Raw genomic sequence first — 21,924 nt, 5'->3', positions numbered from 1 at the left:
CAGTTTGTAATGGCGTCTATAGGACTGGGACCGAGCCTCGCATTCTCAGATGTGCTGTGTAGGCACAACGCCTATGAGAGAGTCACAGTATCGATCCAGATTTTAAACCAATAAGAAACTTGTACCAATGAAAACTTTAAATTTGTGTCAAATAAATTCTGTACCAATGTAAGAGATTATAACTTCAACTTGGTAACAAATATAAAGATTTCTACCAAATCAGATTATGGCTGCACTATCAATTCTAGCTAATTTCTCCATTAAATTATGACCATTTCTAAATTTCCCAGAAAGACAACCTCAGAAACACCACATTCAGCCTCCTAAGTCCAGGACATAGGGTCGACGACTCTTCCTAACTTCTTCAGGCTGAATGTGGACGCTGAGATATCTTGAAGAAGGGAAGTATGGGGGAGTTGTTTGGCCTTAAGAAGGCCAGCCAACTATTGTTGTGGTCTCTGATGTCTGTCCTGACTGGATCTGGCTGAAAGTCCTTGAGATCAGGAGTTCAAGAAGGGCAGTTCAGCATGTCTGACAATGAGACTCACCAAAGCTGTACATTCTGTAATACATAAATCTCAAAACAAAATTTTAGCATCATCAAGATATCTGTATGGATTGTATCAGTCTGTGTAGGATGTATAGGTGCATTCTTTCAGACAGGAAGAATTATGGGTCAGAGCTTTGGCTGTGGAATAGCAACCCCATCCCTCTCTTGATGCCCTCTCTTTCTGCTGGAAGTGGATTCAATAAGTTCCCTTTCACCACTGTAAAGCCTTTCATCTAGGATCTCCCCTTCCCCATCCCCACTTTCAGTCCCAAGAGTCTCTCACTTCCCAGGTCTCTGGTAGATCCTGGAGGGTTCCCCCCAACCTTCTTCCTCCCGACCTGTTTCCATTCTTTCTGCTGGCTCTCAGGGCTTCAGTTTTTTTCCCCACTTAATACCAGATCATGTTTCCCTTTCTCCCCAACCCCATCCCCTTTCCCTCCCCTGTCCCTTCCCCCTCTCCCCTGTGATTGCTTTCTTCTCCCTCCCAAGTGGAATTGAGGCATCCTCATGTGGGCCCTTCAGCTTGTTGACCTTTATGAGTTCTGTGGACTCTATCTTGTATATTCTGTACTTTTTTTTTTTGGCTAATATCCACTTATCAGTGAGTACATACCATATGTGTCCTTTTGGGTCTGTGTTACCTCACTCAGGATGACATTTTCTAATTCCATCCATTTGCCTGCAAAACTCAGGATGTCCTCGTTCTTTTTTTTTTTTTTTAGATCAAATAATTTATTGTGATATTGGGAGTAAATAGATATTTTATTAACAAAACAAAAATGATGGATAACAGAAGCAATAAGTGAAGGTGGTAATACTGCCCATGACCATAACCTCATGGTCAGAAACCCAGTTCTAAAGAACAGCTGCTGGTGTCACTTTATTGCATTCAACCATGGAAAGGTTGGTTGTGGGATTGAAGTGACTCACCGGGACCCTCTCACCCCAACTGGGCACACCTCTTGCTGCCTCCTGTGGTGTAGAGGAAGACAGGTGGGCTTCTCCCTGAGGACCCTGAGGTCACACAGCAAAGCAGCTTCTTGCCCTCAATGCCCACCTCACCTCCAGAGCGCTGAGCTCCACAGGGGAGCAGAACAGCAAAGATGAGTGTCTTGCTTCCAAAGGCTTTAGGCAGAGACAAAGACAATCTATCTCATCTCAGAATTGTTTTCCTCAAGAAGTCTCATGTATCCTTGGATGGCCTCAACCCTGCCAAGTAACTGATGGTGACCTTGAATGCCTGATCCTCCTTACCACTTTTTCCCAAGGCTAGGAGTCCAGGTGTGCACCACACCTGGCTTATGTGGCGCTGGGGTGGAGCCCAGCTTTGAACATGCCAGGCAAGCACACTACCAACTCAACTATCGTCTCCAGTGCTCAAACCCAAGCCTAGTTTTGAGTTTTTCTGAGACCAGGTTTCACTCAGTAGCCCAGGCTGGCCTTGAACTCCCTTGAGTAACTCTGACTCAGCCTCCTGAGTGCTGGATTTAGAGGCAGGAGCTACCAGGCCTAGCAGTTCCTCTCTAGTCTGAGGATTTCGTACATCTTTGGAGGGGACTGGGTGACTGAGTTATGGCTCTGACTCCTCTCTGGGGGTGGATAGTGGAGATGACAAAGAAGGCCATCTGTCCCCTGGGAGACACATTAGCAGTAGGAGATGGGACAGAAGGGGACAGAATAACAACTCCAACTAGAAAAGATTTGAGAAGGAGGAGCAAGTGCTAGGCATACACGCCCTGGGGACAGGGAGGTTCCCACACTCAAGATCTCTATCCTCTCAAAATTATGGAGACAGACCAGATAGAGCTATTATTCCCTTCTGCTAGAATGAAGTCCTGGGAGTAACTAGACGGGAAGAAAGGGTGTCACATAGGGAATGAACCCTGCACTCCGACCTGTCCTCCCAGCCTCTATGCTCTCCCTGCACCTAAGCTTGGGCACCTCTAGCCTCTAGGCTCCGGCACCCTGGACTCATGGGAAGAGGTGAAAGTAGGGTGGGGAAGGAGAATGGGAACAGTCAGTGCTTGACAAGGACCTTCTCCATCCTCTGTATAGTCACAAAAGTCCACTTAGGTCCTGCCTTGTGAGGTAGGTACCAGCCTGCTGAGCATTCCCCTGACCTCCAGGCCAGACTGTCCCTACGTGAATGCCTGCACCCACACTGGAGTGGCCTGAAAGCCCTCCGTTCCAGGGCTTACCAGGAAGGAAGCATGCATGCCACAAAGTGCCCCATAAAGGTGTCAGCAAAACCCACACATTCAGTTTCTTCCATACTGCAAAGTGCACCAGGGCAGTTGCGTGCCCATATCCACCGTCCAGTCAGGTCCTGAAGATGGCAAACAGCCCCTGCCCCCAGCTCCTCCTAATTCACAGAAACAAGCTATTTTTCAAAGATCAAGGCACTTAGGAGAGTTGACAATAACACTCTAATGAAGCAGGCGGGCTTACTGGGAGCAAGGAGGGAGGGAAGAGAGATGGATGAGGGGAGAAAGGACAGTGTAGTTCTGGGACAGGAAAACATTATCCGCCAGAACAAAGGTATTTGGATGGAAGGAGCCTGTAGCCTGAATTTAGCAAAGAGAAGTAATGGCCAAATCCAGCTCCCCTAAGCCTCTCAGAACCTGCCACCCCCAACATAAAGCAGCGATCACCCCGGTCAGGCAGCCACTTAGGCAAAGATGTTGGAAATAAAATCCAGGAATCGCTTAGCGTACTGCTCAGGATGGACAGTGGAGATCTCTGCCCCTGCCCCATGCTTGACGGTTTTGGCTGCATGAGCTGCTTTCTTCTTGGCATCATACTGTGTTAGAATGTCAATGAGGCCCATGAAATACACCTCCTTCTGGGGGGCCCCCTCGGCACTCCGGATAGCATAGACATCGATGAAGGACTCAAACTCTCCTGGGCCCAGGGGCCGGTGGGAATGAATGTAGCCTCCAATGCCCTCAGGGGAGGTGCCATAGGAGCCTACCAGAGCAGGAGGTCCAGTCAGCTTACAGTCCCCATCCCACTCTGACTCCTCCTCCCTCACAGGCCCCTCTTCCTCCGGTTCAGAGCCCCGAATGATGTCGTGGATGCCCAGTGAAGGCTGTAGTCCATGATCTTCAGCTGCACTAGAAACTCCACATCTCGCTTCAGCTTTTCCAGGAACACTTTCTTCTCTTCTTCACCAATATACACTTTCTGGTTCTTGTCAAGAAAGTCCATATCCTTCAGTGTTGGCAGTTCTTTAACCTTTTCCTTATCGCTGGCTTCTCGGGATACCAGAGAGCCCTTGAGGTCATACTTCCTATGCACAGGAAGACGGTGACTAAACATATTGCGCATCACGAGCATATAGCTATCTTCATTTTCTACACTGACCCGGTACATGCCCAGGAACTGGGGCAGAAGGGTGTTGCCGTGACACTTCACTATGTACTGGTGGTAACTGGAGAGGTTGCTGTGCATGTCCGCGATGTCCTCACTGGATACTTCTTTGATGACCAGAGTGCGGTCATAGGAGATAAGGAAGCGGCCATCACTGCCTTCGGTTTCTCTTGGGGGGCTTTGAGTAAGGGACACCAAGTAATCATGATCATCAATGGCAAACCGATCTCGCAGGTTCCTGAAGACCTGGGGACAATACTCCTTGAACTTGAAATGACTGGGAAGATTTTCTCTATGGAAAAGGTGATTGTTGACCTTGATCTTGGAGCTGGCTTTAAAGTATCACTGGGGGCGGCACCTGACTGAGCTTGTTGATCGAGTGGGCGACGCCCCACAGGAACACGCCCACCAGTGGGTCGGCGGCCCGGAACACCTTCACTTTCTGCTGCACGAAATGCTTCTTCTTGATTTTGGAGGCGAAGCCGAATCCCGGGCCGGGGCCTCCAGCTGCCGCGGGTGCGGTGGCGGGAGGGACGGAGGAGGACACCATAATCTCCCGCGCATCCAAGCGAGTGGAAGCGGGAACTGGCCGTGACTCCGAAGCCCGACCCCCGTCCTCGTTCTTAATAGCGGAGTAGTATTTCATTGTGTAAATGAACCACATATTCTGTATCCATTCTTCTGTCGTGGGACATCTGATTGTTTCCAGCTTCTGGCTCTCACAAATAAAGCCACTATGAACAGAGTGAAACATGTGCCCTTTGGCATGGTGGGGCATCTTTGGTGTATATTCCCAACAGTGGTATTTTCCAATGAACCTCCAGACTGATTTCCAGAGTGGTTGTACCAGTTTGCAATCCCACCAGCAATGGAGGAGTGTTCCTCTTTCTCCACATCCTCACCGACATGTGTTGTCACCTGAGGTTTTGATCTTAGCCATTCTGACTGGTGTAAGGTGGAATCTCAGGGTCATTTGGATTTGCATTCCTCTGATCACTAAGGACTTTGAACATTTCTTTAGGTGTTTCTCAGCCATTCGATATTCCTCAGTTGTGAATTCTCGGTTTAGTTCTATACCCCATTTCTTATTGGGTTGTTTGGTTTCTTGGAGGTTAGCTTCTTGAGTTCTTATATATTTTGGTTATTAGCCCTCTATTGGGTGTGGGGCCAGTGAAGATTTTTTCCCAATCTGTAGGATGCCGATTTGTCTTATTGACTATGTCCTTTGCCTTACAGAAGCTTTCCAGCTCCATGAGGTCCCATTTATCAATTCTTGATCTTAGAACAGCATGAATCATTCGAGTTCTGTTTAGGAAATTTCCCCTTGTGCCAATGTTTCAAGGTTCTTTCCCACTTTCTCTTCTATTAGATCAGTGTATCTGGTTTTATGTTGAGGTCCTTGATCCACTTGGACTTGAGCTTTGTACATGGTGACAAATATGAGTCTATTTTCATTTTTCTATATACAGACAGCCAGTTAGACCAGCACCATTTATTGAAGATGCTTTCTTTTATCCATTGTCTATTTTGGGCTTCTTTGACAAAGATCGTGTGTTTGTGTGTGTGTGTGTGTGTGTGTGTGTGTGTGTGTGTGTGTGGTTTTATTTTTGGGTCTTCAATTCTATTCTGCTGATTAATCTGTCTGTCTCTATACCAATATCATTCAGTTTTTATCACTATTGTTCTGTAGTAGCGCTTGAGGTCAGGGATGGTGATTCCCCCAGCCATTCTTTTATTGTTAAGAATTGTTTTCACTATTCTGGGTCTTTTACCTTTCCAGATGAATTTGAGAATTGCTCTTTCCATGTCTTTGAAGAATTGTGTTGGGATTTTGATGGGGATTATATCGAATATGTAGATTGCCTTTGGGTAGGATGGCCATTTTTACTATGTTAATTCTGCCAATCCATAAGCATGGGAAATCTCTTCATTTTCTGAGATCTTCGATTTCTTCATTGAGAGACTTGAAGTTCTTACCATAAAGGTCTTTCACTTGTTTGGTTAGAGTTACCCCAAGATATTTTATATTACCTGTGGCTATTATGAAGGGAATTGTTTCCCTAATTTCTTTCTCAGCCTGTTTATCATTTGTATAAAGGAAGGATACTGATTTATTTGAGTTAATTTTATATCTGGCCACTTTGCTGAAGTTTTTTTTATCATTTGGAGAGGTTTTCTGGTAGAATTTTTTGGGGTCACTTATGTATACTATCATATCACCTGCAAATAGTGATAGGTTTAATTTTTCTTTGCCAATTTGTATCCCCTTGATCTCTTTTTTGTTGTCTTATTGTTCTAGTTAGCACTCCGAGTACTATATTGAATAGATATGGGAAGAGTGGGCATCCTGGTCTTGTCCCAGATTTTAGTGGGATAGCTTCAAGTATCTCTCTATTTAATTTGATAGTGGCTGTTGGTTTGCAGTAAATTACTTTATGAAAATGTTGACACATCATACCCAAACCTATGGGACACAATGAAAGCAGTGCTAAGAGGAAAATTTATAGCACTAAGTGCACAGGTAAAGACATTGGAGAGAGCATACACTAGCAACTTAACAGCACACCTGAGAGCTCTAGAACAAAAAGAAGCAAACTCACCAAGAGGAGTACAAAGCAGGAAATAGACAAACTCAGGGCTGAAATCAACCAAATAGAAACAGAGAGAACAATACAAAAAAAAAATCAGCAAGACCAAAAGCTGGTCCTTTGAGAGAATCAACAAGATAGACCCCTAGCCAAACTAAGTAAAGGGCTCAGAGGCAGTATCCAAATTAACAGAATCAGAAATGAAAAGGGAGACAGAACAACAGAAACAAAGGAAATAAAAAAAAATCATCAGATCCTACTACAAAAGCCTACACTCAACAAAACTGGAAAATCTAGATGAAATGGATGGTTTTCTTGACAGATAGCACATACTAAAGTTAAATCAAGAGCAGGTATTTTCTAAACAGGCTCATATACCATAAAGAAATAGAAGAAGACATTAAAATCTTTCCAACCTGCAGCATTGGAAGGGGAAGCCCTTGGTCCTGCCCAGGTTGGACCCCCAGTACAGGGGAATGTCGGGGGGTAGACAGTAAAGGGGATAGATGGGGGGGGAAACACCCTTATGGGGAGGAATAGGGGACTTATGGACAGGAAACCGGGAAAGGGAATAACATTTGAAATGTAAATAAAGAAATATAACAAAAAAGAATCCAGTAAAAACAAAACAAAAAACCTCCCAACCAAAAAAAAAAAATCCCAGGGGCTAGATGGATTTCATTCAGAATTCTACCAGACCTTCAATGAAGACCTGATACCAATATTCCTCAAACTATTCCATAGAATAGAAGGAACACTACCTACCCGATTCATTCTATGAAGGCACAATTACTCTGATACCTAAACCTACCAAAAAAGAGTTCAGATCACTCTTGCTTACGAATATTGATGCAAAAATACTCAATAAAATTCTCGCAAAGTGAATCCAAGAACATATCAAAACCATCATTTGCTACAATCAAGTAGGCTTCATCCTAGGGATGCAAGGTTGGTTCAATATATGAAAATTCATTAGTGTAATCTACCATATAAACAAACTCAAAGAAAAAAAATTACATGAGCATTTTCTTAGATGCAGAAAAAGCATTTGACAAAATACAATACCCTCCATGTTAAAAGTATTGGAGAGATCAGGAATTCAAGGCCCCTACCTAAACATAATACTATGAGCTTTTCTCTTAACATTTCTCTCATTGTGTCCCATACATTTGTGTATGTTGTGCCTTTATTTTTGTTGAGTTATAGAAAGTCTTTAATATCTCTATTTCTTCCCCGACCCAATGGTCATGGAGTAAAGAGTTCAGTTTCCATGTGTTTGTTTCTGCTGTTGTTGAAGTCCAGCTTTAATCCATAGTGGTCTAATAAGATCCATGAGGTTATTTCAATTTTCTTTTGTTATTGAGACTTGCTTTGGGAGCCAGTGTGTGGTTAGTTTTGTAAAAGGTCCTATGAGGTGCTGAGAGGAAGGTATATTCTTTTGTATTTGGGTGGAATGTTCTGTAGATATCTGTTAGGTCTGTTTGATTCATAATGTCTGTTAGTTTCATTGTTTCACTGTTTAGATTCTGTCTGGATGACCTGTCCATTGGTGAGAGTGGAGTGTTGAGGTTTATCACTATTAGTGTGTGGTTCAATGTGTGATTTAAACTTGCTAATGTTTCTTTTATGAATGTGGGTACCCTCGCATTTGAGGGATAGATATTCAGAATTGAGATGGCCTCTAGGCTACTAGACACGTGTGTTCTAGCAGGCATAGCCACGTACTCAGCACTGAAGATGGAGACATTGTCAATCTTTAGCTTCATTTCATAGTATATTGTTTACCTTCCATGTGAAGTTAATAGTAGAAAATGATAAAGAATGCCCTTAGGGAGGCTACCTTAAAATTGCATAACTGTTAAAATAAAGATGCAAAGAAAGAAAAACACATAAATTAATTATACTACACAATGCTGTCCCTTTCTGTTGTGTTTTGTTTTAAATTAACCAATTGCTCGGCTCACAGATTTTTGACTTGAATGTAGACTCTAGTGAGTTTTAGCTTTACCCCTGTTTATGTTGCAGTGAGCTTGATGGTTGAATCATTTAAACATTGTACCTTCTGTGAACTTGCAGTTTGATTTTCCAGTAGCCATTCAAATTAATTCTTTATTAAGATACTTTTTAGACTGGATGAAGATGGCATCATTTTCTTTTCTAGCTTTGAAATGTTTTGTCCTGACTGCTAGCCAGGAGGGTATATTCTGAAGTCACAGTCGGGTAGCAGTAAGTGTACTGTATTACCGTGATCGCTCTTGTTCTTACTGTTTGCAATATTGGGGATCAAAGCAGTAACCCCATTCAGAAAGGGCAGATGCTCTGATGTTGAGCTCTGTAACTTAGTTTTAAAAATTGTTACATTTTCCCTTGACCTCAGAAACACAATTTCTTTTCTTGCTTTTACTTCCAATGACTGACTTTTTATTTCATATTGAATAGTCATTAGCTTTTGGCCTGCAGGATCTAAAGATATTCCCCATTAGACACAAGAACATATATAAAAGCTGTATCTCCTTGGGCTAAGATTTCCTATTGGCCTAATGCTCTAAAACAAGACTGGCCCCTCGTGGGAAAAACCGTAGGTGAGCCACTGGCAGGCAGGACTGTTAGAGAGGTGTGTACCATACAGATAACCTCCACTTAGTCCTGTACAACTAGTAATCCAATACTCTGATTCAGGAAGTCCATTTTATGATTTTTTTGAGACAGGGTTTCTCTGTATAGTCATGGCTGTCATAGAATTTACTCTACAGACCAGGCTGACCTCAAACTCAGAGACCCGCCTCTGTCTCCCAGGTACTGGGGTTAAAGGTGTGCACCACCACCACCTGGCTGAACTTTTAAAATTTAAAACACTTACCAAGATTATAAGCTTTATATATTTTATGTAGCTTTAAATTAGAATTTGCTGAAATAATTAGACATACTATATTAAGTCACCATATCTTTGGAAAGTTTTTCTTAAAGGAAAGAATATAAAAACAACTTATAGTGATAGCTTCAAAACTCTATAAATTTTACAAAGGACTAATTGAGTAATATGTGAACTATATCTCAACATACCTTTTTTTATACACATAATGTGTTTTTAGGGCAAAGCAATGTAATTTCTATTTATAGTCATAATTAAATAGTTAGCCTTAATAAACAAATTTAGAACTACAAAATTATGGATGATTTAAAATAATTTATGTCCTTGTTTAGTAGTAACATGTTTATTACAGAAACTATAGGTTAAAAATATTTAAAAATATGTGGGGTGCTTAATATCTCAGCTACCGTGTATTTTCCCCAGGTCCTCTGTATCATCTGTCTTCTTGATGTCCATCCTGTGCTTTGCTGGCTTGTATTACTAGGAAATAACTTTTTGTGACCAATGAAGGGGAATAGTCAGGCATGAGTGGTGTCTTGTATTTCCTGGAAGCATTGGCTGTTTCCCTCTTGGATCATGAGAGGTGCCCACGAAGATGAGAATTAGCTGAGAAGAAATACCGTGAAGACGCAGTAGATGAGATAGAATTTCAGGACTTGCTTTCAAGCATGTTTGGATTTGAAATAAAAAGGAGAGTCTTTGATGAAAATACTGGCACATGAGTTCTTGGGTCAGCAGAATACTTTTTACCTTTTAAAAGACTCTTATTATAATACGTAACATTAACTTGCTAACAGCTCAAATTATTCACCACACCACTTAAGATAAGTTCAGTATCAGGCTTTGAGTTTTCTTTTCTTTTCTTCCCTTTTTTTTTGGTAAATATTAAGACCTGAGTACAAAATGAGGGCTGTATTGTGGATTAAGTGAAGTATCTCAAGGCTGTTCCGTTCTGATAACTGAACCCGGAGTGACCTTTCTCAGACACAATTACAGAGCTGTATGTTTTTCCTTTAATTTCATCAGGGGTTTAATTAGTATACAAATAAAACTTCCCTTATCTTCCTTTCTACCTAATTGGCTTGTCTTCGCTCCTATATGAAGCATGTGAGAGTGGGCTGTAATTAGGGTGACCGCGTTAACCTTTTCCCTCACATGTGCGGCTGCCGACAGGCCTCGGGCCTAACAGCAGGGCTTTGGATTATTGCTTTGCAATCACTATGGCTGTCCCACAGGTTTTCTCATGAGCAGAAGGGCTTTGGGTGCTGCAGGTTCCCACTGCTTAACAGGATCTTCATTCTTCTCCCCACTAAATGTTTATTGATTATCTCGCTGTTCCAGGCTCAGCCTCCAACAACTTAATATCAGGTGACAGTCAGGAGAGTTCTCCAAGTAATTAGAGTTGAGCATTGGGGGAACAATTAGGAGCAGAGTTATTAAACTTGATTTATCCTATTCTCTCCTGAACAGTTCCTCGGGTATCAGAACATCACACTTTCACAGTCTAGCCTGACCGAGAAATTAGTGGCCAACCTGCTGCCTATCATTGCTGCCTCGCTGCCCAGAGGCACACCCTCTTGGTTGCAGTCATTCAGCTGGAGATATTAGAGCCCATAAACTTTATCGTGGGTTTTAATTAGGTGAATCTGTGCAGGAGAGGAGAACGGCACAACTCAAAACTTTACAGGCCGGGCGTGTATCTTATACGTGAAATACACTCACGTGCATGTATATGTTAGACATAAAATTAGTTTTAACTGGAGCACAGAATTTTTAAAACGACTCCAATTTTTGATCAGAAAGGTTAGTATTAGGGTGAAGACATATTTTTGACCCACTTTTTATATTTTTGTGGTTTACACACATTCGCATGAACTGTAGGGCATATTGGTATTTATAGATTTCCTGGGTTAGCCCCCCTCCCCCAGCTCTTTAAAATGAGAATTCTAAGCAGAAACGTAAAATAACAGTTTCTAGTGAAAAAATAAAAGTTTTCTGTTTTAATTTTACATTCAAGGTCCTAGGTAAGTGTTCATGGCCCACAGCTCTGAGACGGGCCAAGCTTTAGTGGGGTCTGATGGCCCATCGTAGCTCTTGTGAGACAGACTTGAAATAATGGCCTTGACTCACTTTGGCTGTCTGAAAGTTATGTCGCTGGGTTATATCTTCTGTGACTGTTAGAGCATAGATTGTTGACAGGCCAGTGTGGTTTAAAAACGAAGCAAACGTATGGGCTCTTTCAGATTGGACTGGCAAGGCTGAACTGTATGTTAAAAACCCTGATGGCCCCTTCACAGGTACACGCTCCAGTCCTAGGGCTTACTGAGCACAGCAGTTTGAATGGCTTGGCATATGTTTATCATTCTTTTTGGAAGAAGAGTTAAAGCTTTATGCTAACTGAGGTAGGAACATAGCCCTTTTCAATTGCTTGGGATGTATCAGAAATACAAGTTTAAACCAAGCAGGTTCTGTTTTATAAACAAAGACTCCCTTGGTACTTCAGTGCCTTTAAGTATCTTAGCAAAATTACTAGAATTGGATTTTTTTTAAAATAAAAGAATCTGTTATTTGTTGTCTTTCAACATTGTTTGAATATTTCCTTGGTGAATATTCTTTTTCATATAAATGATATAAAGGCACAGCTTCTATAGTAATATGGGATGTCTCAGTACATGTATACATTAAGTAATGCTTAAATCAGATGGAATCCACCTGTCTTCCCAGTACTTACCATTTTTTGGTAGGAGAAATGCTCAATTCAGTTTTTAGCTTAAAAAGTGCAGTGTATTGCTGCTACTTATGTACAATAGACCCCTGGAATGTCTTCGATTTGATGATCGTGCAGTACCCATTGGTCAACTTTACAATTTTCTTAAGGATCTATTAAAGTTTGAAAATAAATTTAAGTATCTAATGAGTAGCCATTGTTGTCAGATTACTATTTTTTGATGTTTGTTTGTATGTATAGTAGTAACTTGAATGAAAATGAATTACTGAATTTAAGAGTTTGTAGTGTTTTGACCTGATTGCTTTCAATTTCCAATCATTTGGAATTATTGCTTTAGCTTGCCTGAGTGGCTTAGGTTTTACACTATCATTGTGACTATGTTAAGAGGAGAGTTTCAAGAATGAAATACTAGCACATTGCTTCTTCATCATGGGCTGTGAACCACATCTGTATATATTCGTGTGTGACTGAACTGGTACAAGACCAAAACAGAAGTATGTGTAGTCAGTTGTTTGATGACTCTTCAACAAATCCAATTGTAAAACCTGTTTGATAAGCTTATTTTAGAAATTTTATAGGACAAGGGACGAGCAGAGTTTTGGTGTTCAGATCGTCTGACTCCCATACTATTTGGCAATCTACTCTAGAAAATATTCCTTAAAATTCTTTCTCATTCTAATATTTTTTTCTTTTAACCCTTCAAAAAAGTTGTGCAGTTGCATGCTGGAATTTCTATTCTAAGCTGGTATTTGAGAACTGTGAGTCCACAGAGTGTGTGCTTCTGTGATTAGGAAAGCATTGATAAACCCTAACTCATCATGAATGCCAGTATTAACTGTCTCACTAGTTAAAACATGCTCATGAGAACATGCTGAGTGGACTTAGGTAGTTAGCCTTGATGTGACAGTTATTTGTTAGGAAGCAAGTGAGTCCCATCCGTCTACTGAAATGTGTATAACGGTCTTCCACAGAAACTCCGTTATAAGAACACATGAGCCTACCGTGTCACCTGGCATCCTGGTTTCCTTCCCTCAGCTGCACACTCCTGTGGCTTCTGATAGCACTTAGTCACGTCTAGGGTCAATAGATCCTAACCTTTATGTGCCTTTGTCCCACCCACTCTTTACTTTTTCATCATTAAAAAAGGACTTACAGATTCCTGTAATAAGAATTTTTTTAGTAATAACATGGTTTATTTGTTTTACTTAACACAATAAAATAGAATTATGTTTTGTAGCCAAATATTTCTCAAAACAGTATAGTTCTCATTTCTAATCAGCAAGTATGTAGAAATTTTGCAGGAAATTTGTTAAAGCTTGATGTGTAATGACCCAACTCTCCTTCTCAGCCAGGCTGCGTTCTCCTTTGTCTAATAGCCTATGGCATAAATTGAAGTTAATTATCAGGGCTGACAAGTGGCTCTGCTTTCTGTCTGCTCGCAGAGTCTCTCCGAGGCAAAGATGGAGCTCAGAAGGAAAGATCAATCTCTACGTCAGCTCAATAGACATCTCACCCAGCTGGAGCAGGACAAGCGTCGACTGGAGGAGAACATCCGTGATGCAGAGAGTGCTCTCCGCATGGCGGCCAAGTGAGCATTCGGGCCGTGGGGAGATCACTTAAAACGGACAAAAGATCAATTCTTACTTTCATGCTCCGGGTTTTAGCCCTGGATAATACAGTGCTAGAGAACAAAAGTGCGGCTGTCTCTCTTTGAAACTCTCTGATATACCCTCAAAAAAAAAAAAAAAAAAAACTCTTAACTCAACACGCTAAGTGTATATTTTATTGAGGAGCCTTGAAAGCACACGCTTCTCTATCACCTCAGATTATGCATCTCTGGTGCCAGCATCAGTCACAGGTTTGAAAGCACGTTTTCATTAATGCAGAGCTTAGAGCTGCTCATTTAAAGTTTCCCATAGTTGGGTTATTTGTTTCTATATGATTTATCCCTTATCACCTTCTGTTACACTGGCTCCCGGCCTGGCTTTGTAGGTTCTGCTGATATGACTAGTAATATTTCCGTAAGGAAATGTTGGTGTACAGTCAGTATGTGCATCCTGGGCTTAAAATGCAGCTAAAACATGCTGATCATGGAAATCCATTTAAGCTTGTGTAGGTACATGCTATAGTAAAATACCACTTCAACGCAAACAGCTATGTAAACGCAGAGGGCGCTTCCCTTTGGCCACGTAACAAGTGCACATGCGTACGTTCTGAAATGCAAATTGGACAGGTCTATTAAACTCTTGTCTTTCCCCACGACAAGGTTTATGGACATCTTTAAGGCAGGATTTTGTTGAGCAGCATAAAGGAAAGAATTGAAGAAACATATGATTCGGATTAATTCCCTGTTTGTTTTTAGAATTTTTAATTCACAAAAATGTGAAAATATCAATTAACGTTTTGAGACAGACCCCTGTTAGATACAAGTTTCATGTGTGACTGTGCTCTATAAGTCACAGGGCAAAGCCTGTAAATCTCACAGTAGTGCATCTTCTGTGACTTAGAGCAGCAGCACCTATTGCTTCTGGGCTGATGACATCACCTATGTAGGATGAGAAGGTGAATTCCAAAGTACAAATCTTGGCTTGCTTGAATAGCTACTAATAGTCTTTTTTTTTTTTTTGTAAACTGTACAGCTATGTAACATTGCATCTCCACATTAAATGTGTATATAATTTTTCCTTCTAGAAATGTAAGTTTGACTAACTCAGATTTGTTGTATTTTCTTGATCTTGCATCAAGTGAAGAGACAAAGTTGTTAGCCCTGAGTGTCACAGAACATGGTGTTCGTAGGTACGTGACCACAGGGTTATGTAGCCTCCAGGTTTATGTTGTTTTTATAGTGCGGCAGTTAACTTGGGACTCGGGTGTGCATGGCTCGTTTCCAAGGGCCTGATTACCATTATTAAAGTCTAGTCTTTGGCATTTTCACTTAGAGTTTGTATTTCATTGTGAAAGCTGAGTTACATACACAGGCCAGAAAGAGAACTCACAACTGCACCGGCCTTGTCAGGTCAGAGAGGGTTTTAATTATGGCACCATGGAAGGACCGCAAAGAAGGCGATGGTATTTTACCCAGCATCACTACCTACCACACTCTGCCACCAATTAAAGATGTGAAGAATGTCTTGTGTTTCCAGAACATCTGAAATTATGAATAATATTATCATGGTCTCCTTATCTGTTCCATTCTCTCAACTTACAGTCCTTCCCCCAGTTTAGGATAAGTGAGCATAGGAGTTAGTGTGACATATACCAGTGACTACGTTTAGATTTTATACCCTTTCCACACGTGTGTGTGTGTGTGTGTGTGTGTGTGTGTCTGTGCATGTGAGAGATGGGTGGGGGTAGGGAGAGGGAGGGCTGTATATGACAACCATAGGTTGATGCTGCGTCTCTTCTGGGTTGCTTCCCATCCGTTTGTTGAGACAAGGTCTTTCATTGAGCCTGGGGCTCACCAGGTCCCTCTGGCCATGCTTCCCAGCTTGACCAGGAGCCTGAGTCCACCTTGTGAGGACTGGAATTACAGGCTGCCATCAAGGCTTCTCACATGTGTGCTGGTGGATCCTGACACACGCACACACACACACACACACACACACACACACACACACACGCACACACACACACACACACACACACACACACACACACACACACACACACACACACACACACACACACACACACACACACAGAGAGAGAAAAGCACTCCATTCACCAGGCCACCTCCGTGGAATCAGATTTTGTGTTTTAAAAGGGAAACCAAAGAGCTAGTATTAGTGACTTAGACTAAAGTGTAAACAAATGTAAAAAGACTTGGGGTATGCTCACACTTAATCTTTTCTCTCTTTTTTTCTAGAGACAAAGAATGTGTTGCTAATCACATGAGAACAATAGAAAACATGCTTCATAAGGTAGTACATTCTAAAAATCATTCAACTTCTGTTTTGATTATTTGGTTAATTATTTTTATCTTATTTTTAAAGTTTTATTCTATTTTACTTTCTTTTTTTCTTTGTAAAAAATTCCTCTCTCATGCAATACACCCCAACTGCAGCCTCCTTTCCCTCCACTCTTCCCAGTCTTCCCCACTTCCCTGAGATCCACTCCTTGGTTTTCCTTCAGAAAAGAGCAGGCCTCCCAGATGCAATAAGACTGGGCATGGACTCTCATACCAGGGTTGGATGAGGCAGCCTGGTAGGAGGAAAGGGTTCCATGAGCGGGCCAAAAAGTCAGAGACACCCTGCTCCCACTGTTAGGAGTCCAAACAAAAACAGCAAGCTAACAGCCACGGCATGGACACAGAAGCTAATGACCGCAGCGTGGACATAGAAGACCTAGCACAGACCTTTGCCCCATTGCTGCTTCAGTCTCCGTGAACTCCTCAGTTGATTTTGTGGGCCATGTTCTCCTGCTGTCCTTGACCCCTCTGGCTCCTACAGTCCTCTCTGTCAGTCTTCTCCGGGGTTCTCCAAGCTCTGCCTAATGTTTGACTGTAGGCTTCTCCATCTGCTCCCATCGGTGCTGGAGGAAACCTCTCTTATGATGACAGGCAACGATCTGAGTGTAGTAGGATATCATTGACTTTTTATTTTCATTTATTTTCATTTTTTTTCTGAGCCATCCAGCTTCCTGATACTGGGCATCCAGACAGTGTGGGGCATGAGCTCTCTGTGGTGACTTTGGTCTCAAGTTAGGTCAGTCTATTGGTTGGTTGGTTGGGCAGTTGGTGGTTTCCACAAGCTCTGAGCCACCATTGGCCCTGCACATTTTGCAGGCAGGATAGGTTGGGGACCATATGTCATTGTTTTCATTAACTGCAAAGCAGTTTAATTATTTTTAATGATTTAAAAAAATTAGCAGAAGCATACTTTAGAAACAATGGTGAGCAACATTGTCATTACTTTCCTGGAACTCACTTTAGGCACTTGGTAAAACTGTGATAATTATGTTTTCTTCAAACTGGCCTAAGAGCACTGCAGTTATTTGTGGTCTTTGTTGAGTGGCCCATAGGTCACTACCATTCTCTTCATGTCCTGTGATGGCAAAATACTGTCTATATAAACACGTGGAAAGAGAAGATATATGTTTACCTTAGTGTGGTGATTTGAATACGCTTGGCCCAGAATGTGGTATTATTAGGAGGTGTGGCCTTGCTGCAGTAGGTGTGGTCTTTTGGAGGAAGTGTGTCACTGTGTGGGTGGCTTTGAGCCCCTCCTCCTAGCTGCCTAGCTCGTCTTCTCCTGGCTCCCTTCAGATCAAGATGTAGAACTCTCAGCTCCTTCTCTAGCACCATGCCTGCCTGGGTACTGCCATGCTCCTGCCTTGATGATAATGGACTGAACCTGTAAGCCAGCTCCAATTAAATGTTGTCCTTTATAAAAGTTACCTTGGTCATGGTGTCTGTTCACAGCAGTGGGAACCCGGACTAAGACACTTAGCTAGGCAATAAAATTATTCAAATGGAAATGTCTTACTTAATGAGTATGTTCTTAAAATGAAAAACTCATTCAACAATCTATTATTTTTAAAACGGATTGCTTTTGTATTATAAACTGTGACATGATATATAGTAATTAGCAGCATAAATTCGTTAACAGTAAAAAGTTGTTGGCAATACACTGTGTTAGCACCATCCCCTAGAGGAAGAGATGCGTTCATTATTATTTATTAATTCATGTATTGTGTATGTGCGAGCATATGTGCATGCATGCAAATGTGCATGTGTATGTGTTTGCAAGCACACTCACATGGTACACTATCCTTCTATCATGTGGGTTTTGAGGATTAAACCTGGGTCGTCTGGCTTATGTGCTTTTACCCACTGAGTCATCTTGGCAGCCTCCCATTATTTAAAATTAGTGTTATTTACACATTTGTGTTATTGTCTAATTGGCAGTTTTTAAAATGCAAATATCTAATACTTTTAAGATATATATAGAAGTAGTGAATAGCATTTAGAAGAACTTTAATACCCTAAAACTAATACTTTTAAAGAGATGAAGTAATAGTAAACTAATATTTAATACATCTTAATACTTAAAAAACACTTGGTCCCCCCTTTTCTGAAGAGAAAGAGAGGAGGAGTAGATGAGGAGGAGAGGGAGAAAGGACTGAGAGGAGAGGGGAAAGGGAAAACTGTAGTCAGGATGTAAAATAAATTAATTAATTAAAATTAAAACCCCACAGAAATAAAAAGTAAAGCATTGTGCTAAAAAAAGCAAAAACAAAAAACAAATAAAAACCCCACTAGGTTACTGTGCTCTTTGAAGTTTTGAAAATGACATTTTTTAAATCACTAAAAACATTTTAGAAAAGTCTAATAGTCTGAGTTCTACTTTCATTTAAGTTTCTTTAAAACCATAATTGTTGCCCCTGAAATTTTAGCCAGTAGTAAGTTCAGTACTGAAACCATATATGGGTTTGCTTCAGATCTGAAATTTAGATTTTCAGTGAAGTGCATCTTGTTTTTTATTTGTATCTGCTGTATGTTAGGATGGAAAGATACATACACTCACACACACACAAACACCCACACACACATGCACACAAGCACACACAGTATCCCGACATATATATATATATATATATATACATATACTAATAACACAGTTTTTAATTATAAATGAAAAGAGGGAGAAACTTGCACACAGGTGGCTCTTGATACCTACCTGTTTTGTACCTGTGGTTTTAACTAAACACAGATTGTGTGTGTGAGTGTGTGTATGTATATATGTATGTATGTATGTTGATGTATGTTTATTCATGTGTGTGTACAATAATGTCTTGTGGACAAGTGTGTATGCATGTATTTGGAGACCAGAGGTTAGTATCAGTGTTTTCCTCAGTCTCTGTCCACTTTGTTCTGGAACAGGCTCTCTCTCTCACTCTACCTGGAGCTCACTAATTAAGCAAGCTTGGCTGGCCAGTGAACTCCAGGGATCTGTCTGAATTATAGTCCCCACTGTTGAATTTTAGATGTGTACCACCGATCCTAGCCTTCCATGCGGGGTGTGTTGGTCTGAACTCTGGTCCCTGTGTTTGTATAGCAAACATGCTACTGACTGAACTAGCTCCTAAGCCATCACATCTCGGATCTTCTTGGTAAAGAAATAATATCTGTGCTAAATTAAACATGTAGACACTTTTTCTATCCTTCTCAAATTGCACAGATAACCAAAATACAGTTTGTATAGAATTGACATTGTTTTAGGTGTGTGTAATCTAGAGATGATTCAAAAGCTGTGGGAGAATGAGGAGTTGTTCAGTGGCAGAACGTGCAGTCAGCATGTGCGAAGCCTGAGTTCCTACCTAGCAGCAACAACAGAAATGACACAGAGCACATGGGAAGACAATGTAAGACACACGGCAACACTGCATCGCCATGACAGGGAATCAACATCCTTGGACTCTGTGTCTTGAGTAAGTCAGCATCTCATCCTGCAGCCAGGACCTGGAGGACAGGTATAGTTTTTTTTCCAAAGAATTATTTTGATTGTTTTAAATCATGCATTTATTGGATCAGAAAGAGGGCTCAGCAGTTAATGGTGCTCTTCAAGAACCTGAGTTCAATTCCCAGCACCCACATCAGGTGGGTCACAACCGCCTGTAACTCTAGCTCCTGGGGATTCTGATGCCTCTGGCCCCTGTAGGCATGGACACTCATGCGCACAGACCCACAAACAGACATATAATTAAAAAGTACAAAATTATAACCGTGTATTCATTGATGCCCCCATTTTGAAATAGGGTCTTGTCTTGTATTGCATGTTGGCCTCAAGATCACCATCCTCCTGCCTCAATCTCCCAATGCTAGGATTACAGGCATGTGTTTTTATACCTGGTGAAGTGAGTTTATGATGGAGGTCAGAAGTTAAATTTTTATTGATATTCTTAGGGGATCGATTTCAGGTTTAGGGGTTAAGAAAAAGAAACCCAAGGAAGAACTTTCAGTGCTTCATGCAGTATATTTAAGATATACTCATTTCTCTATTGAGTTGAATTCCCAGCTGGTTTTATATTTTGGGAAATCGATATCTATTGAGCTTTTCTTTTACAAAAAACGTTAATAATTTTAACCACTTAAAATGTACAGTGTGTAATTCAGGTCCTCGATGGCTCAGTGTTTGGGATCACTCGCTACTCTTGCAGAGAGAACCTGAATGTGGTTCTGAGCACGACATCAGGCAGCTCACAGACACCTGTAAGTTCAGCTCTCAGAATATAACACGGTGGGCACTTGCACATATGTGTGCATGTACCATAGTCACACACACATAAATCTTACAGTGCATAGGCCAGTGATTTCAATACATTCACATTTTCATACAGTGCTCATATTAGCTAATTGTATAATCGTTGAATCACCCTGAGATAAATTGTGTTCACTAAGCAATTATTTCTTGCATATTTTTCATCTACTTCTGACAGACACTCATCTATTTTCTATCTCCTTGGCTTTTTTAAAATTCTGGATAGTTGAAATAAATAGAACCATACAATATATGTCCTTTGTTTCTCGGCTCCTCTCATTCAGTATATTTTGCTCAATAATTTTTGTTTTGCTCAAATTTTTGGGCATGTGCTAATGGCTCATTCCTTTTTATGGGAGAATATTACTCCATTATATTGGTATGTCACATTTCCATAGTTCCTAGGCTAACTTAGATTTCTACCAGCAGTATAAATGGTTCCTTCCTCTCTATCACCTTCTTATTCTTTTTTATTGAATATTTATTTACACTTCAAATGTTATCCCCCTTCCTGGTTTCCCCTGTGCAAACTTCCTATCCCAGCCCCTCCCCCTGCTTCTGTGAGGGTGCTGCCCGTCCACCCACTCCCACCTCCCCACCCTGGCAGCTCCCTACACTGGGCATGGAGCCTCCACAGGTACTTTCTTATTCTTCCAAGCATGTGATGTTTGCCTCAATAACAGACATTCTAAATGGAATGAATTTCAACTTAATCTTGATTTCTGTTTCCTTTATTGCCAAAGATGTTGAACTTGTTTTCCCATGTATTTATCGGCCTTTTGTATTTCTGGGTACAACTGTCTATTCAACTTGCTTGCCTCCTTACCGATTAGATGGTTTGTTCTTTTGTTGTTTACGTTTTCGAATCGAGTTCTTTGTATATTCTACATATTAAAGTGTTGCCAGATGAGTAGCAGAGAGTTTATCCCATTCTGTAGGCTGGTTTCCACTCAGTTATTTCTCTTGCCATGCAGCTCATAAGCTTTTACAATTTCTCTGGTTTTATTTTTTTATTTTTTTGAATGTGGGAATTTCTTTTATTTATTTATTTTTTCCATCTTTATTAACTTGAGTATTTCTTATTTACATTTCGATTGTTATTCCCCTTCCCGGTTTCCGGGCCAACATCCCCCTAACCTCTCCCCCTCCCCTTCTGCATGGGTGTTCCCCTCCCCATCCTCCTCCCATTACCACCCTCCCCCCAACAATCACATTCACTAGGGGTTCAGTCTTGGCAGGACCAAGGGCTTCCCCTTCCACCGGTGCTCTTACTAGGCTATTCATTGCTACCTATGCAGTTGGAGTCCAGGGTCAGTTCATGTATAGTCTTTAGGTAGTGGCTTAGTCCCTGGAACTCTAGTTGGTTGGCATTGTTGTTCATATGGGGTCTCAGGCCCCTTCAAGCTCTTCCAGACCTTTCTCTGATTCCTTCAACGGGGGTCCCGATCTCAGTTCAATTTCTCTGGTTTTAAAAACAACATCATTTGATCATATTGTCTTCCTCCCCTAACTCTTCCTGGATCTTCCCCGTCCTACCATCCAGTATTATGTTTCTTCCC

General features: G+C 41.3%; 2 protein-coding genes across 2 annotated transcripts in view; one reads left to right on the top strand and one right to left on the bottom strand.

Moving 5' to 3' along the window:
• The window catches only part of Ccdc171 (coiled-coil domain containing 171), a 197,631-nt gene extending 181,606 nt beyond the window's left edge, over positions 1-16,025 (top strand). The window contains exon 21 of the mRNA XM_032902286.1: positions 15,973-16,025. Within this exon, the coding sequence (XP_032758177.1) occupies positions 15,973-15,993 (21 nt within the window). The 3' untranslated portion in view covers positions 15,994-16,025. The remainder of the gene's footprint in view (positions 1-15,972) is intronic.
• LOC116900569 (phosphatidylinositol 5-phosphate 4-kinase type-2 gamma-like) lies at positions 3,001-4,469 on the bottom strand. The gene is given in 3 exon segments (XM_032902295.1): positions 3,001-3,634; positions 3,637-4,259; positions 4,261-4,469. Coding segments are annotated over 3 exon segments (1,248 nt in total). The 3' UTR covers positions 3,001-3,218.
• Positions 16,026-21,924: the final 5,899 nt, after the last annotated feature.

Source organism: Rattus rattus, chromosome 1 (genome assembly GCF_011064425.1).
Source record: "Rattus rattus isolate New Zealand chromosome 1, Rrattus_CSIRO_v1, whole genome shotgun sequence".
Taxonomy (NCBI): Eukaryota; Metazoa; Chordata; class Mammalia; order Rodentia; family Muridae; genus Rattus; species Rattus rattus.
Note: the sequence above shows the minus strand (reverse complement) of the source record. Positions and strands in the feature narration are given on the sequence as shown.